The sequence below is a fragment of the Bombina bombina genome, chromosome 6 (genome assembly GCF_027579735.1).
Source record: "Bombina bombina isolate aBomBom1 chromosome 6, aBomBom1.pri, whole genome shotgun sequence".
In the NCBI taxonomy this organism is placed as follows: domain Eukaryota; kingdom Metazoa; phylum Chordata; class Amphibia; order Anura; family Bombinatoridae; genus Bombina; species Bombina bombina.
The window spans coordinates 1,063,535,365-1,063,553,385 of record NC_069504.1 but is presented as its reverse complement, the minus strand read 5'-3'; the positions used below and the strand labels follow the sequence as shown (position 1 = coordinate 1,063,553,385).

The 18,021-nt window shown below is 40.5% G+C and overlaps 1 protein-coding gene across 4 annotated transcripts in view; it reads left to right on the top strand.

Annotated features, from left to right (window-relative positions):
* Window positions 1–18,021, top strand: part of LOC128664167 (uncharacterized) — a 335,114-nt gene that overhangs the window by 298,921 nt on the left and 18,172 nt on the right. For 2 of the 4 annotated variants that reach the window (XM_053718925.1, XM_053718924.1), the window contains exon 13: window positions 13,236–13,387. The exons of the other annotated variants lie outside the window; for them this stretch is intronic. In XM_053718925.1, the coding sequence (XP_053574900.1) occupies window positions 13,236–13,387 (152 nt within the window). The remainder of the gene's footprint in view (window positions 1–13,235; window positions 13,388–18,021) is intronic. 4 annotated transcript variants of the gene reach the window in all.

Below are 18,021 nucleotides of genomic sequence, written 5' to 3'. Positions count from 1 at the left end.
TGAATCTAAAGGATTCCCTTGGGACAAGGTTAAGATTCCTAGGATTCTATCCTTCCTTCAAGAAGGATTGGAAAAAGGATTATCGGCAAGTTCCCTGAAGGGACAGATTTCTGCCTTGTCGGTGTTACTTCACAAAAAACTGGCAGCTGTGCCAGATGTTCAAGCCTTTGTTCAGGCTCTGGTTAGAATCAAGCCTGTTTACAAACCTTTGACTCCTCCTTGGAGTCTCAATTTAGTTCTTTCAGTTCTTCAGGGGGTTCCGTTTGAACCCTTACATTCCGTTAATATTAAGTTATTATCTTGGAAAGTTTTGTTTTTAGTTGCAATTTCTTCTACTAGAAGAGTTTCAGAATTATCTGCTCTGCAGTGTTCTCCTCCTTATCTGGTGTTCCATGCAGATAAGGTGGTTTTACGTACTAAACCTGGTTTTCTTCCAAAAGTTGTTTCTAACAAAAACATTAACCAGGAGATTATCGTACCTTCTCTGTGTCCGAAACCAGTTTCAAAGAAGGAACGCTTGTTGCACAATTTGGATGTTGTTCGCGCTCTAAAATTCTATTTAGATGCTACAAAGGATTTTAGACAAACATCTTCCCTGTTTGTTGTTTATTCAGGTAAAAGGAGAGGTCAAAAAGCAACTTCTACCTCTCTCTCTTTTTGGATTAAAAGCATCATCAGATTGGCTTACGAGACTGCCGGACGGCAGCCTCCCGAAAGAATCACGGCTCATTCCACTAGGGCTGTGGCTTCCACATGGGCCTTCAAGAACGAGGCTTCTGTTGATCAGATATGTAGGGCAGCGACTTGGTCTTCACTGCACACTTTTACCAAATTTTACAAGTTTGATACTTTTGCTTCTTCTGAGGCTATTTTTGGGAGAAAGGTTTTGCAAGCCGTGGTGCCTTCCATTTAGGTGACCTGATTTGCTCCCTCCCTTCATCCGTGTCCTAAAGCTTTGGTATTGGTTCCCACAAGTAAGGATGACGCCGTGGACCGGACACACCTATGTTGGAGAAAACAGAATTTATGTTTACCTGATAAATTTCTTTCTCCAACGGTGTGTCCGGTCCACGGCCCGCCCTGGTTTTTTAATCAGGTCTGATAATTTATTTTCTTTAACTACAGTCACCACGGTACCATATGGTTTCTCCTATGCTATTATTCCTCCTTAACGTCGGTCGAATGACTGGGGTGGGCGGAGCCTAGGAGGGATCATGTGACCAGCTTTGCTGGGCTCTTTGCCATTTCCTGTTGGGGAGGAGAATATCCCACAAGTAAGGATGACGCCGTGGACCGGACACACCGTTGGAGAAAGAAATTTATCAGGTAAACATAAATTCTGTTTTTATGTAAAGAAAATGTAGCTAAGGAGGATTCTCAGTCTGAGGAGAATCAGGTTGTACCGGAAACTTCTTCCCAAGCGTCACAACCTTTAACGCCCACCCAAGCGACGCCTGGTTCTTCAACCGCGTCTAATTCCTTTACTCTGCAGGATATGGCTGCAGTTATGTCAACTACCCTTACAGAGGTATTATCTAGGCTGCCAGTGTTACAGGGTAAACGCAGTAGGACAGAAGTCAATGTGAATACTGAGTCCTCTAACGCTTTATTGTCTATTTCCGATGTACCCTCACAGGGATCTGATTTGGGGGTCAGGGAATTCCTGTCTGAGGGGGAAATTTCCGATTCGGGAAGTGCATTACCTCAGACAGACTCTGACGTCATGTCCTTTAGATTCAAGCTTGAACACCTCCGTCTTTTACTTCGGGAGGTCTTAGCGACTCTGGATGACTGTGATTCTATTGTGGTACCACCAGAGAAATTGTGTAAAATGGACAAATACTTAGAGGTACCTGCCTACACTGATGTTTTTCCGGTTCCTAAGAGAATCTCGGAAACTATTAAGAGGGAATGGGACAGACCGGGTATCCCCTTCTCACCCTCTCCTAATTTCAAGAAAATGTATCCCATATCTGACACTGTTCGGGACTCTTGGCAAACAGTCCCTAAGGTGGAAGGAGCTATATCTACCCTGGCTAAGCGTACAACTATTCCTATTGAGTATAGTTGTGCTTTTAAATACCCTATGGATAAGAAATTGGAGGGTCTTCTAAAGAAAATGTTTATTCATCAGGATTTCTTTTTACAACCAACGGCCTGCATTGTACCAGTTACCACTGCGGTGGCCTTCTGGTTTGATGCTTATGGGGAGTCTCTTAAAACTGAAACTCCTTTAGAGGATATTTTAAATAGAATTAAGGCTCTGAAGCTGTTTAATTCTTTTGTTACGGATGCCACCTTTCAGATTGCCAAATTGGCAGCTAAGAATGCCGGATTTGCTATTTTAGCGCGTAGAGCGTTATGGTTAAAGTCTTGGTCTGCTGACGTGTCATCTAAGTCAAAGCTTTTGGCTATTCCTTTCAAAGGGAAGACCCTATTCGGGCCTGATTTGAAAGAAATCATTTCTGACATTACGGGGGGTAAGGGTCATCTCCTACCTCAGGATAGAACTGCTAGACTGAGGGGTAAACAAAATAATTTTCGTTCCTTTCGGAACTTTAAAGGAGTCCCCTCTTCTTCCTCTTCTTCCGCCAAGCAGGAAGGGAATTTTGCTCAGGTCAAGTCCGTCTGGAGACCCAACCAGGCTTGGAATAAGGGTAAACAACCCAAGAAGCCCGCTGCTGCTACCAAAACAGCATGAAGGGGCGGCCCCCGATCTGGGACTGGATCTAGTAGGGGGCAGACTTTCTCTCTTTGCCCAGGCTTAGGTGAGAGATGTTCAGGATCCTTGATCACTGGAGATTGTGTCCCAAGGGTATCAGCTGGAATTCGAAAGTTCTCTCCCAAGGGGAAGGTTTCTTCTTTCACGATTGTCTGCAGACTGTACAAAAAGAGAAGCGTTCTTACGTTGTGTAAAAGACCTCTCTACTATGGGAGTAATTTGTCCTGTTCCAAAACTGGAACAGGGACAGGGGTTCTACTCAAATCTTTTTGTGGTTGCCAAAAAGGAGGGCACATTTCGACCTATTCTAGATCTAAAGAGTCTAAACAAGTTTCTCAGAGTCCCATCCTTCAAAATGGAGACTATTCGAACAATTCTGCCATTGATCCAGGAGGGTCAATATATGACTACCGTGGATTTGAAGGATGCATACCTTCATATTCCTATTCACAAGGATCATCATCAGTTCCTAAGGTTTACCTTCCTGGACAAACATTTTCAGTTTGTGGCTCTTCCCTTCGGGTTGGCCACTGCACCCAGGATCTTCACAAAGGTGTTAGGGTCTCTTCTGGCGGTTCTCAGACAGCGGGGTATTGCAGGGGCGCCTTATCTGGACGATATTCTGATCCAGGCCTCGTCTTACCATCTGACGAAGTCTCATACAGACATAGTCTCGTCCTTTCTGAGGACTCACGGGTGGAAGGTGAATCTAGAAAAGAGTTCATTAATTCCACAGACCAGGGTTCCCTTCCTGGGAACTCTAATAGATTCCATTTCTATGAAAATTTTCGTGACAGAGGTCAGAAAGTTGAAGATTCTGAATACTTGCCGAGCCCTTCAGTCCAATCCTCGGCCATCAGTGGCCCAGTACATGGAGGTAATAGGATTGATGGTGGCGGCAATGGACATCATTCTGTTTGCTCGTTTTCATCTCAGACCACTACAGCTGAGCATGCTCAGACAGTGGAATGGAGATTATGCAAATTTGTCTCCCCAGATAGATCTGGATCAGGAGACAAGAGACTCTTCTTTGGTGGTTGTCTCAGGATCATCTGTCCCAAGGGACGTGCTTCCGCAGACCCTCATGGGTGATAGTAACGACGGACGCCAGCCTTCTAGGTTGGGGTGCTGTCTGGAATTCCCTGAAGGCTCAGGGTGTGTGGACTCGGTCAGAGTCACTTCTTCCAATCAATATTCTGGAATTGAGAGCAATATTCAATGCGCTTCAGGCGTGGCCTCGATTGGCTATGGCCAAATTTATTCGCTTTCAGTCAGACAACATCACGACTGTGGCTTACATCAATCATCAGGGAGGAACAAGGAGTTCATTGGTGATGATAGAAGTATCCAAGATAATTTGGTGGGCGGAAGCCCACTCTTGTTATCTGTCAGCAATCTACATCCCAGGAGTGGACAACTGGGAAGCAGATTTTTTAAGCAGATAGACGTTTCATCCGGGGGAATGGGAACTTCATCCGGAGGTTTTTGCCACTCTGATCCTCAGATGGGGCAGACCGGAGTTGGATCTGATGGCATCTCGTCAGAATACCAAGCTTCCAAGATATGGATCCAGGTCGAGGGATCCACAGGCCGAACTGATAGATGCCTTGGCAGTGCCTTGGTCGTTCAACCTAGCTTATGTGTTTCCACCGTTTGCTCTCCTGCCTCAGGTGATTGCTCGGATCAAGCAGGAGAGGGCTTCAGTAATCCTAATCGCGCCTGTGTGGCCTCGCAGGACTTGGTATGCCGATCTAGTGGGCATGTCCTCTCTGCCGCCGTGGAAGCTTCCATTGAGGCAGGACCTTCTCATTCAGGGTCCTTTCAAACACCCAAATCAAGTTTCGCTGCAACTGACTGCTTGGGGATTGAACGCTTGATTTTATCTAAGCGTGGGTTCTCTGATTCGGTCATTGATACTTTGATTCAGGCACGTAAGCCTGTTACTAGAAAGATCTATCATAAGATATGGCGTAAATATCTTTATTGGTGTGAATCCAAGGGCTACTCATGGAGTAGAATTAGGATTCCCAGAATTCTGTCTTTTCTCCAAGGATTGGAGAAAGGCTTATCAGCAAGTTCCATAAAGGGACAAATTTCTGCTTTGTCAATTTTACTACACAAACGTTTGGCAGATGTTCCAGACGTTCAATACTTTTGTCAGGCTCTGACCAGAATCAAGCCTGTGTTTAGACCAATTGCTCCACCCTGGAGTTTGAATTTAGTTCTTAATGTTCTTCAAGGGGTTCCGTTTGAATCCATGCATTGGAAAGTTTTGTTTTTGGTTGCTATTTCTTCTGCTCGTAGAGTTTCTGAGCTTTCAGCGTTACAATGTGACTCGCCTTATCTTATCATTCATTCTGATAAGGTGGTTCTACGTACCAAACCTGGATTCCTTCCTAAGGTTGTTTCAAATAAGAATATTAATCAGGAAATTGTGGTTCCTTCATTATGTCCTAATCCTTCTTCGAAGAACGTTTGTTGCATAACTTGGACGTGGTCCGTGCCCTGAAGTTTTACTTGCAGACGACTAAAGACTTTCGTCAATCTTCTTATTTATTTATTGTTTTTTCTGGAAAGCGTAGGGGCCAGAAAGCTACGGCTGTCTCTCTTTTTGGCTGAAGAGTATCATCCGTCTGGCATATGAGACTGCTGGACCGCAGCCTCCTGAAAAAATTACAGCTCATTCTACTAGGGCTGTGGCTTCCTCATGGGCATTTAAAAACTATGCTTCTGTTGAACAGATTTGCAAGGCTGCAACTTGGTCGTCTCTTCATACTTTTTCCAAATTTTACAAATTTGATACTTTTGCTTCTTCTGAGGCTGGTTTTGGGAGAAAGGTTCTTCAAGCAGTGGTGCCTTCCGTTTAGGTTCCTGTCTTGTCCCTCCCTTTCATCCGTGTCCTATAGCTTTGGTATTGTATCCCACAAGTAAGGATGAAATCCGTGGACTCGTCATATCTTTGTAAAAGAAAAGGAAATTTATGCTTACCTGATAAATTTATTTCTTTACGATATGACGAGTCCACGGCCCACCCTGTCATGTTTAAGACAGGTATATATTTATTTTATTAAACTTCAGTCACCTCTGCACCTTTAGCTTTTCCTTTCTCTTCCTAACTTCGGTCGAATGACTGGAGGTGGAGGGAAGGGAGGAGCTATATATACAGCTCTGTTGTGGTGCTCTTTGCCACTTCCTGTCAACAGGAGGTTAAATCCCACAAGTAAGGATGAAATCCGTGGACTCGTCATATCGTAAAAGAAATACATTTATCAGGTAAGCATAAATTTCCTTTTTTTTTACATTAGGGCTTTTTTTTTCTTTTTTAAATGGGCACTAAAGAGCTGATTTCCCTTTTAAGGGCAATACCCATACAAATGCCCCTTTAGAGGGCATGGGTAGATTAGGTTTTTTTAGTGTTAGATCATTTTTATTTCTTTCATGTAATTAGCAAGAGTCCATGAGCTAGTGACGTATGGGATATACATTCCTACCAGGAGGGGCAAAGTTTCCCAAACCTTAAAATGCCTATAAATACACCCCTCACCACACCCACAATTCAGTTTTACAAACTTTGCCTCCTATGGAGGTGGTGAAGTAAGTTTGTGCTAGATTCTACGTTGATATGCGCTCCGCAGCAAGTTGGAGCCCGGTTTTCCTCTCAGCGTGCAGTGAATGTCAGAGGGATGTGAGGAGAGTATTGCCTATTTGAATTCAATGATCTCCTTCTACGGGGTCTATTTCATAGGTTCTCTGTTATCGGTCGTAGAGATTCATCTCTTACCTCCCTTTTCAGATCGACGATATACTCTTATATATACCATTACCTCTGCTGATTCTCGTTTCAGTACTGGTTTGGCTTTCTACAAACATGTAGATGAGTGTCCTGGGGTAAGTAAGTCTTATTTTCTGTGACACTCTAAGCTATGGTTGGGCACTTTTATATAAAGTTCTAAATATATGTATTCAAACATTTATTTGCCTTGACTCAGGATGTTCAACTTTCCTTATTTTTCAGACAGTTAGTTTCATATTTGGGATAATGCATTTGAATTAATCATTTTTTCTTACCTTCAAAAATTTGACTCTTTTTTCCCTGTGGGCTGTTAGGCTCGCGGGGGCTGAAAATGCTTAATTTTATTGCGTCATTCTTGGCGCGGATTTTTTTGGCGCAAAAATTCTTTTCCGTTTCCGGCGTCATACGTGTCGCCGGAAGTTGCGTCATTTTTTTGACGTTATTTTGCGCCAAAAATGTCGGCGTTCCGGATGTGGCGTCATTTTTGGCGCCAAAAGGCATTTCGGCGCCAAATAATGTGGGCGTCTTGTTTGGCGCTAAAAAAATATGGGCGTCGCTTTTGTCTCCACATTATTTAAGTCTCATTATTTATTGCTTCTGGTTGCTAGAAGCTTGTTCACTGGCATTTTTTTCCCATTCCTGAAACTGTCATTTAAGGATTTTGATCAATTTGCTTTATATGTTGTTTTTTCTATTACATATTGCAAGATGTTCCACGTTGCAACTGAGTCAGAAGTTACTTGAGGAAAATCACTGCCCGGGGCTGGAGCTACCAAGCTAAGTGTATCTGCGATAAATTTTTGGTACCTGTTTCTCCAGCTGTTTTTTGTATTGCATGTCATGACAAACTTTTTAATGCAGATAAAATTTCCTTTAGTACTGTTATATTACCTGTTGCTGTTTCGTCAACATTTAATTTTCAGAGTGTTCCTGTTAAACATAAGAGATTTTATTTTTTAAATCCATTTAGAAGGCTATGTCTGTTATTTCTCCTTCTAGTTTACATAAAAGTCTTTTAAAAACTTCTCTTTTTTCAGATGAATTTTTAAATGAACATCATCGTTCTGATACTGATAATGGTTCTTCTGGTTCAGAAGTTTCTATCTCAGAGGTTGATGCTGTTTAATCTTTGTATTTGTTCAAGATGGAATTTATTCGTTCTTTATTTAAAGACGTATTAATTGCTTTAGATATAGAGGATTCTGGTCCTCTTGATACTAAATCTAAACGTTTAAATAGGGTTTTTTAAATCTCCTGTATTTATTCCAGAAGTGTTTAAACTCCCTGATGTTTTTTCTGAAGTAATTTCCAGGGAATGGAATATTTGGGTAATTCTTTTACTCCTTCTAAACGTTTAAGCAATTATATTCTGTGCCATCTGACAGATTAGAGTTTTTTTGGGACAAAATCCCTAAGGTTTGGGGCTGTCTCTATTCCTGCTAAAATGTACTACTATTCTTACGGCAGATAGTACTAAATTTAAGGATCCTTTAGATAAGAAAATTGAATCCTTTCTAAGAAAAGTTTACTTATGTTTAGGTAATCTTCTTAGACCTGCTATATTTTTACCGGATGTTGCTGCAGCTTCATCTTTTTGGTTAGAAGTTTTAGCGCAACAAGTAACAGATCATAATTTTATAGCATTATTTTTATTCTATAACATGCTAATAATTTTATTGGTGATACCATCTTTTGATATCATTTGAGTTGATGTCAGGTATATGTCTCTAGCTATTTTAGCTAGAAAAGCTTTATGGATTTAACTTGGAATGCTGATATGTCTTCTAAGTTAACTTTGTTTTTCCCTTTCTTTCCAGGGTAATAATCATTTTTTCGTTCTTTTTCTCATAATAAGGAACAAAAGCCTGATCCTTCATCCTCAGGAGCGGTTTCAGTTTGGAAACTATTTCCAGTTTGGAATATATCCAAGCCTTATAGAAACCTATAGTCAGCTCCTAAGTACCCATGAAGGTGCGGCCCTTTTTTCCAGTTCAGCTGGTATGGGGCAGATTACGTTTTATTCAAAGGAGTTTGGATCAATTCCGTTCTCAATCTCTGGTTTCAGAACATTGTTTCAGAAAGGTACAGAATTGGCTTCAGTTAAGGCCTCCTGCTAAGAGATTTTTTTCTTCCCGTGTCCCAGTTAACACAGCAAGGCTCAGCATTTCTGAAATGTGTTTCAGATCTAGAGTTGGCTGGAGTAATTATGCCAGTTCCAGTTCTGGAACAGGGGCTAGGGTTTTATTTTATCTCTTCATTGTACCAAAGAAGGTCAATTCCTTCAGACCAGTTCCGGATCTATCAATATTGAATCGTTATGTATACCAACATTCAAGATGGTTACTGTAGGACTATTCTGCCTTTTGTTTAGCAAGGGCATTTTATGTCTACAATAGTTTTGCAGGATGTGTATCTGCATATTCCGATTCATTCAGATCACTTTTAGTGTTTGAGATTCTCTTTTTAGACAAGCATTACCAGTTTTGTGGCTCTACTGTTTGGCCTAGCCTCAGTTCCAAGAATTTTTTTCAAAGATTCTCGGTGCCCTTCTTTCTGTATTCAGAGAACAGGGTTTTGGTATTTCCTTATTTGGACGATTATCTTGGTATATGCTCAGTCTTCTCATTCGAAGAATCTCATGCGATTCGACTTGTGTTGTTTCTTCAAGATCATGGTTGGAGGATCAATTTACCAAAAAGTTCATTGATTCCTCAGTCAAGGGTAACCTTTCTGGGTTTCCAGATAGATTCAGTGTCCATGACTCTGTCTTTAACAGACAAGAGACGTCTAAATTGTTTTCAGCTTGTCGAAACCTTCAGTCACAATCATTCCCTTCGGTAACCTTATGCATGGAAATTCTAGGTCTTATGACTGCTGCATTGGATGCAATCCCCTTTGCTTGTTTTTCACATGCGACCTCTTCAGCTCTGTATGCTGAATCAATGGTGCAAGGATTACACAAAGATATTTCAATTTATATCTTTAAAACCGATTGTTCGACACTCTCTAACGTGGTGGACAGATCACCATCGTTTAATTCAGGGGGCTTCTTTTGTGCTTCCGACCTGGACTGTAATTTCAACAGATACAAGTCTCACAGGTTGGGGAGCTGTGTGGGGATCTCTGTCGGCACAAGGAGTTTGGGAATCTCAGGAGGTGAGATTACCGATAAATATTTTGGAACTCCGTGCAATTTTCAGAGCTCTTCAGTTTTGGCCTCTTCTGTAGAGAGAATCGTTCATTTGTTTTCAGACAGACAATGTCACAACTGTGGCATACATCATCAAGGAGCGACTCACAGTCCTCTGGCTATGAAAGAAGTATCTCGAATTTTTTTGGTTTGGGCGGACTCCAGCTCCTGTCTAATCTCTGCGGTTCATATCCCAGGTGTAGACAATTGGGAAGCGGATTATCTCAGTCGCCAAACGTTGCATCCGGGCGAATGGTCTCTTCACCCAGAGGTATTTCTTCAGGTTGTTCAAATGTGGGAACTTCCAGAAATAGATCTGATGGCGTCTCATCTAAACAAGAAACTTCCCAGATATCTGTCCAGATCCCGGGATCCTTAGGCGGAGGCAGTGGATGCATTATCACTTCCTTGGAAGTATCATCCTGTCTATATCTTTCCGCCTCTAGTTCTTCTTCCAAGAGTAATCTCCAAGATTCTGAAGGAATGCTCGTTTGTTCTGCTGGTAGCTCCGGCATAGCCTTACAGGTTTGGTATGCGGATCTTGTCCGGATGGCCTCTTGCCAGCCGTGGACTCTACCGTTAGACCAGACCTTCTGTCACAAGGTCCTTTTTTTCCATCAGGATCTGAAATCTTTCAATTTAAAGGTATGGCGATTGAACGCTTGATTCTTGGTCAAAGAGGTTTCTCTGACTCTGTGATTAATACTATGTTACAGGCTCGTAAATCTGTATCTAGAGAGATATATTATAGAGTCTGGAAGACTTATATTTTTTGGTGTCTTTCTCATCTTTTTTCTTGGCATTCTTTTAGAATACCGAGAATTTTACAGTTTCTTCAGGATGGTTTAGATAAGGGTTTGTCTGCAAGTTTCTTGAAAGGACAAATCTCTGCTCTTTCTGTTCTTCTTCACAGAAAGATTGCTATTCTTCCTGATATTTATTGTTTTGTACAAGCTTTGGTTCGTATAAAACCTGTCATTAAGTCAATTTCTCCTCCTTGGAGTTTGAATTTGGTTCTGGGAGCTCTTCAAGCTCCTCCCTTTGAACCAATGCATTCATTGGTCATTAAATTACTTTCTTGGAAAGTTTTGTTCCTTTTGGCCATCTCTTCTGCCAGAAGAGTTTCTGAATTATCTGCTCTTTCTTGTGAGTCTCCTTTTCTGATTTTTCATCAGGATAAGGCGGTGTTGCGAACTTCTTTTGAATTTTTACCTAAAGTTGTGAATTCCAACAACATTAGTAGAGAAATTGTGGTTCCTTCATTATGTCCTAATCCTAAGAATTCTAAGGAGAAATCATTGCATTCTTTGGATGTTGTTAGAGCTTTGAAATATTATGTTGAAGCTACTAAGTCTTTCCGAAAGACTTCTAGTCTATTTGTTATCTTTTCCGGTTCTAGAAAAGGCCAGAAAGCTTCTGCCATTTCTTTGGCATCTTGGTTGAAATCTTTAATTCATCTTGCCTATGTTGAGTCGGGTAAAACTCCGCCTCAGAGGATTACAGCTCATTCTACCAGGTCAGTTTCTACTTCCTGGGCGTTTAGGAATGAAGCTTCGGTTGATCACATTTGCAAAGTTGCAACTTGGTCCTCTTTGCATATTTTTACTAAATTCTACCATTTTGATGTATTTTCTTCTTCTGAAGCAGTTTTTGGTAGAAAAGTATTTCAGGCAGCAGTTTCAGTCTGAATCTTCTGCTTATGTTTTTTATTAAACTTTATTTTGGGTGTGGATTATTTTCAGCAGGAATTGGCTGTCTTTATTTTATCCCTCCCTCTCTAGTGACTCTTGTGTGGAAAGATCCACATCTTGGGTAATCATTATCCCATACGTCACTAGCTCATGGACTCTTGCTAATTACATGAAAGAAAACATAATTTATGTAAGAACTTACCTGATAAATTCATTTCTTTCATATTAGCAAGAGTCCATGAGGCCCACCCTTTTTTGTGGTGGTTATGATTTTTTTGTATAAAGCACAATTATTCCAATTCCTTATTTTATATGCTTTCGCACTTTTTTATCACCCCACTTCTTGGCTATTCGTTAAACTGAATTGTGGGTGTGGTGAGGGGTGTATTTATAGGCATTTTAAGGTTTGGGAAACTTTGCCCCTCCTGGTAGGAATGTATATCCCATACGTCACTAGCTCATGGACTCTTGCTAATATGAAAGAAATGAATTTATCAGGTAAGTTCTTACATAAATTATGTTTTTGGGGTGATGGGTGGGTGATGAGTTGTACTGTTAGGGTGTAATTTGTATTTTTTAATGTATAAGAGCTGATTTCTTCAGGGCAATGCTAGTGTTAGATTAGGGTTTTTTTTATTTTGGGGTAGCTTTTTTGTTTTTATAGGAGTATTAGATTAGGTTTATTTTTTATTTTTTTTGGATAATTTAGTTTATTATTTTTTGTAATCTTAGATTTTTTTATTTTTCGTAATTTTAGACTTTGTTATTCTTTGTAATGTTAGGTTTTTTTTCGTAGTGTTAGGATTTTTTAATTTTGTAATTTAGGGTTTTTATTTTTGGTATATTTATTTTTTTTTAAATAGTAATGTTAGGTTTATTTAAAGTTTAAGATTAGTTTTTTATTTCACAGGTATTTTTTTATTTATTTGAAGGTAGTTATATTGTAAATTCAATTTAAAGTTAGGGGGTGTTAGTTTTAGGCGATAATAGTTTAATTTAGGTAGTCGAGAAATGGGTGTTTGGCGGTTTAGGGGTTAATAGATTTAGCTTAGTATTTGCGATGCAGGGGTGGTGGATTAGGGGTTAATAGTTTTATTAAGGTGTTAGTTATGCGGGTGGGCAACGGATTAGGGGTTAATATGTTTATTGTAGTGTTGGCGTCGCAGGTTGGCGGCGGATTAGGAGTTAATAGGTTTATTTAGTGTTGGCGATGCGTTTGGGTGGCGGATTAGAGGATAATAGGTTTATTTAGTGTTGGCAATGTCGGGGGGGCGGCAGTTTAAGGGTTATTAGCTTTATTTAGTATTGACAATGTCGGGGGGCGGCGGATTAGGGGTATTTAGACTAGGAGTTTATGTTAGGGTGTTTATTTATAACACACTTTCTTGTCTCCATAGACAATGGGGATTGCTTTATAACACTTTTCTCCTCCATTGATGTCTATGGGTGAAAACGTGCACGAGAATGTCAAGTCAGGACTTGGCTTTTGTGTGGTATGGAGCATAACACATCATATCGCACAACACAAGAAGCTTTTTTTGTAACTTGCATTGGCAGCGCTATGGAAAGTGTGGTACCGCTAAATTTTTTGTGTTATTTACACACCGGGTTTAGCGCACAACTTGTAATCTAGGTCATTGTCGTTTTTTCATTACTTTATAAATGTTAAATCTATGTTTAGCAAATATTGCCATCAAAATAAGTACTATAAAGACCAGCAGCTTTCTATACTGTATACATATATAAGGGATTCTATTCAGGCGGACACACATATCAGTTGTAAACTGTACTCCTGTAGGGAATATATGTAATACAAATATATGCTGTGTTTGCAATTAGGCAAAAGGAACAAATGAAGAAAATAAACAAGGGGAGAGATGCTGTTGAGTGCCAGCTGTTTCATGGGACAGATCATTCCCACCTTAGCACCATTTGCCATCATAACTTTGACTGGCGTATTTGTGGGACACATGGAACGTTATATGGTCAAGGTGGGTCTCTAGTTACACTTCTCTTCACACTATAAGTCAAGGAGGTCTATTATGAAATGATATTTATCTGCAACCTGTGAACACCTGATATAAGATTTTCTCTACAGTTCTTCATAGACTTAAAGTGAATGTAAATTTTAATGAATTAGTGCCCGGTTTCTTTCCTATGGCATGGAGAGTCCACGATTTCACTCCAATTACTAGTGGGAATTCAACTCCTAGCCAGCAGGAGGAGGCAAAGAGCACCCCAGCAGAGCTGTTAAGTGTCACTTCCCTTACCCATAATCCCCAGTTATTCTTTTTGCCTCTGTCAAGGGAGGATCTACGAAGATGGTGACTGAAGAAAATCAAGTTATTAATCCTTTAATGGGTACTTTTCCCTGCAAGCAAGGATTGGGGCAATGCTGTGTCCATGTCAATCTCTTTAGTAAGAGTAATGGTGGCTGTTAGCTGTTGGAGGTCGGTGAGGAAGTCCTTACTTAAACTCCAACAATTATGCTAACCACGCTGTAGAAAACCAGGGTTGGTTACTTGTATCTTCCGGTCCCTGTCAGCGATCAGATGAGGCTAACAAACCTGGATGTGCTGTGACTGCTCCACAGCAGAAGACCCTGGAGGGTCCTTTTTTCTATATATTTCACAGAAGGACTAGGACATTCAGGGACCTAGTGGGACCTGTTACTCTCAGAAAGGGTTTGTTTTTATATATATATATATAGTAATTTGGGATATATTGTGACTGAGAAGATATCGCTCTGTTAGTTTACAGTGGCCAGTACTGAAGGAGGGATTAACTGAAAGTTTGGGCGCTTGCTGTTCAAGAGCAGTTAGTATTGTGCTCTACTCAGCCTTTACAGGGTTTTATTGTTTTTATATGGAACTGCCTTTTTTATAGTAAAAAAATTTCTTTCATGATTCAGATAGAGCATTTTAAGCAACTTTCTAATTTACTCCTATTATCAATTTTTCTTCGTTCTCTTGGTATCTTTATTTGAAAAGCAAGAATGTAAGTTTAGAAGCCGGCCCAATTTTGGTTCACAACCTGGGTTGTTCTTGCTGATTGGTGGCTAAATTCACCCACCAATAAACAGGTGCTGTCCAGGGTACTGAACCAAAAGTTGGCTGGCTCCTTAGCTTAGAGTCTTCTGCTTCAAATAAAGATCGCAAGAGAACGAAGAAAAAGTGATAATAGGAGTAAATTAGAAAGTTGCTTACAATTGCATGCTCTATCTGAATCATGAAAGAAAAAATGTGGGTTAAAGGGACAGTATACACCAATTTTCATATAACTGCATGTAATAGACACTACTATAAAGAATAAGATGCACAGATACTGATCTAAAAATCCAGTATAAAACCGTTTAAAAATTTACTTAGCAGCTCCCAGTTTAGCTCTGTTTAAAAGGTTACTGGAACACCCACTGCAAGTGAGAAATATCAGACACTCCCCCTCCCCTTCCTCTGCATATGAAAAAACCCTTTACACAAACAGAAGCAAGCTGGAGTAGGTATACGTCGGTATTCTCCTAAAACTTTGGGGCTGGGTTAGGAGTCCGAAAATCAGAGCAATGTTATTTAAAAAAAACAAAACGTTATGTGCTATATAAATAGATCATCTACAAAACATTTATGCAAAGAAAAATAAGTGTATAATGTCCCTTTAAGGAGTTGTGCGGTACCTTTTCTACCTTTTTTGTGTGAGAAATGGTGTTAAAGAGTTGGCTTGTTTTTATGCCTGATAGTGATCGATCTATGAGCTGCTTATTTTCCTTTTTGGATAAGAGATCTGTTTCCAAGACAGGATCTCACTAAAGGAAGTCTATTTGAGTATTAAAGGGACACTGAACCCAAATTTTTCCTTTTATGATTCAGATAGAGCATGACATTTTAAGCAACTTTCTCATTTACTCCTATTATCAATTTTTCTTCATTCTCTTGCTTTCTTTATTTTAAAAGCAGGAATGTAAATCTTAGCAGCCCTTTTTAGGTTCAGCACCATGGATAGTGATTGCTTATTGGAGGATGACATTTACCCACCAATAAGCAAGCATAACCCAGGTTCTCAACCAAAAATGTGCCGGCTCCTATGCATCACATTCTTGCTTTTTAATTAAAGATAGCAAGAGAATGAAGACAAATTTATTATAGGAGTAAATTAGAAAGTCGCTTAAAATTGCCTGCTCTATCTGAATCATGAAAGGAAAAAAATGTGGGTTTAGTGTCTATTTAACCCCTTAACGACCGAGGACGTGCAGGGTACGTCCTCAAAAAAAAGGCAGTTAACGCCTGAGGACGTACCCTGCACGTCCTCGGTGTGGAAAGCAGCTGGAAGCGATCCTGCTCGCTTCCAGCTGCTTTCCGGTTATTGCAGTGATGCCTCGATATGGAGGCATCCTGCAATAACCTTTTACGGCCATCCGATGCAGAGAGAGCCACTCTGTGGCCCTCTCTGCACCGGACATCGATGGCCGGTATCGTTGGTGGGTGGGAGCCGGTGTGGGAGGTGGGTGGCGGCCATCGATGGCCCTGGTCATGTGGAGGGGGGCGGGATCGTGGGCGGGTAAGTCCGGGGGCGTGCACGAGGGGGCGGGCGCGTGCATGGAGAGGGAGCGGGTGGGAACCGCTACACTACGGAAAAAATATGTGTCCCAAAATAAAAGTGGGACAAAATTTAAATATATATAAAAACCCTTAGGTGTCATTTAGGTGGTGGGGGTTGGTCCGTGGGGGGGGGGGGTTGGGGGATTGAGCTACACTACAGAAAAAAAAATAAAAAAAAAATAAAAATAAACACTTGATTGTTCAAACTGGGTACTGGCAGACAGCTGCCAGTACACAAGATGGCCCCCAATAAGGCTGAGAGGGAGGCTTAGAGAGCTGTTTTGGGGGGGATCAGGGAGGTTGGGGGTTAAGGGGGGATCCTAAACACAGCATATGTAAATATGCTTTTTTTTTTTTTTTTTTTCTTAAAAAAAAAAACTTTTATTTTAGTACTGGCAGACTTTCTGCCAGTACTTAAGATGGCGGGGACAATTGTGGGGTGGGGGAGAGAAGGGAGCTGTTTGGGAGGGATCAGGGGGTGGGATGTGTCAGGTGGGAGGCTGATCTCTACACTAAAGCTAAAATTAACCCTGCAAGCTCCCTACAAGCTATCTAATTAACCCCTGCACTGCTGGGCATAATACACGTGTGATGCGCAGCAGCATTTAGCGACTTTCTAATTACCATAAAGCAACGCCAAAGTCATATATGTCTGCTATTTCTGAACAAAGGGCATCCCAGAGAAGCATTTACAACCATTTGTGCCATAATTGCACAAGCTGTTTGTAAATAATTTCAGTGAGAAACCTAAAATTGTGAAAAAATTAACGTTTTTTTTTTACTTTGATCGCAATTTGGCGGTGAAATGGGGGCATGAAATATACCAAAATGGGCCTAGATCAATACTTGGGGTTGTCTACTACACTACACTAAAGCTAAAATTAACCCTAGAAGCTCCCTACATGCTCCCTAATTAACCCCTTCAATGCTGGGCATAATACACGTATTGTGCGCAGTGGCATTTAGCAGCCTTCTAATTACCAAAAAGCAAAGCCAAAGCCATATATGTCTGCTATTTCTGAACAAAGGGGATCCCAGAGAAGCATTTACAACCATTTGTGCCATAATTGCATAAGTTGTTTGTAAATAATTTCAGTGAGAAACCTAAAGTTTGTGAAAAAATTTGTGAAAAAGTGAACAATTTTTTTTATTTGATCGCATTTGGCGGTGAAATAGTGGCATGAAATATACCAAAATGGGCCTAGATCAATACTTTGGGATGTCTTTGAAAAAAAAATATATACATGTCAATGGATATTCAGGGATTCCTGAAAGATATTAGTGTCCCAATGTAACTAGCGCTAATTTTGGAAATAGCAAAGTGCTACTTGTATTTATGGCCCTATAACTTGCAAAAAAAGCAAAGAAGATGTAAACATTGGGTATTTCTAAACTCAGAACAAAATTTAGAAACTATTTAGCATGGGTGTTTTTTGGTGGTTGTAGATGTGTAACAGATTTTGGGGGTCAAAGTTAGAAAAAGTGTGTGTTTTTTCCATTTTTTCTTCATATTTTATAATGTTTTTTATAGTAAATGATAAGATATGATGAAAATAATGGTATCTTTTGAAAGTCCATTTAATGGCGAGAAAAACGGTATATAATATGTGTGGGTACAGTAAATGAGTAAGAGGAGAATTACAGCTAAACACAAACACCGCAAAAATGTAAAAATAGCCTTGGTCTGATTGCATCAGCCAATAGGATTTTTTCACCTTTAATTCCGATTGGCTGATAGAATTATATCAGCCAATCAGAATTCAAGGGACGCTATCTTGTATGACGTCCCTTAAAGGAACCTTCATTCTTCGTTAGCCATGGAAAGAAGAGGATGCTCTGCGCCGGATGTCTTAGAAGATGCCGTCTGGATGAAGACTTCTGCCGGCTTGGATGAAGACTTCTGCCGGCTTGGATGAAGACTTCGGCCGGCTTCGATGAGGACTTCTGCCGCTTCGTTGAGGATGGATGTCTGGTCTTCAAAAGCTGTAAGTGGATCTTCGGGGGTTATTGTTAGGTTTTTTTTAAGGGTTTAT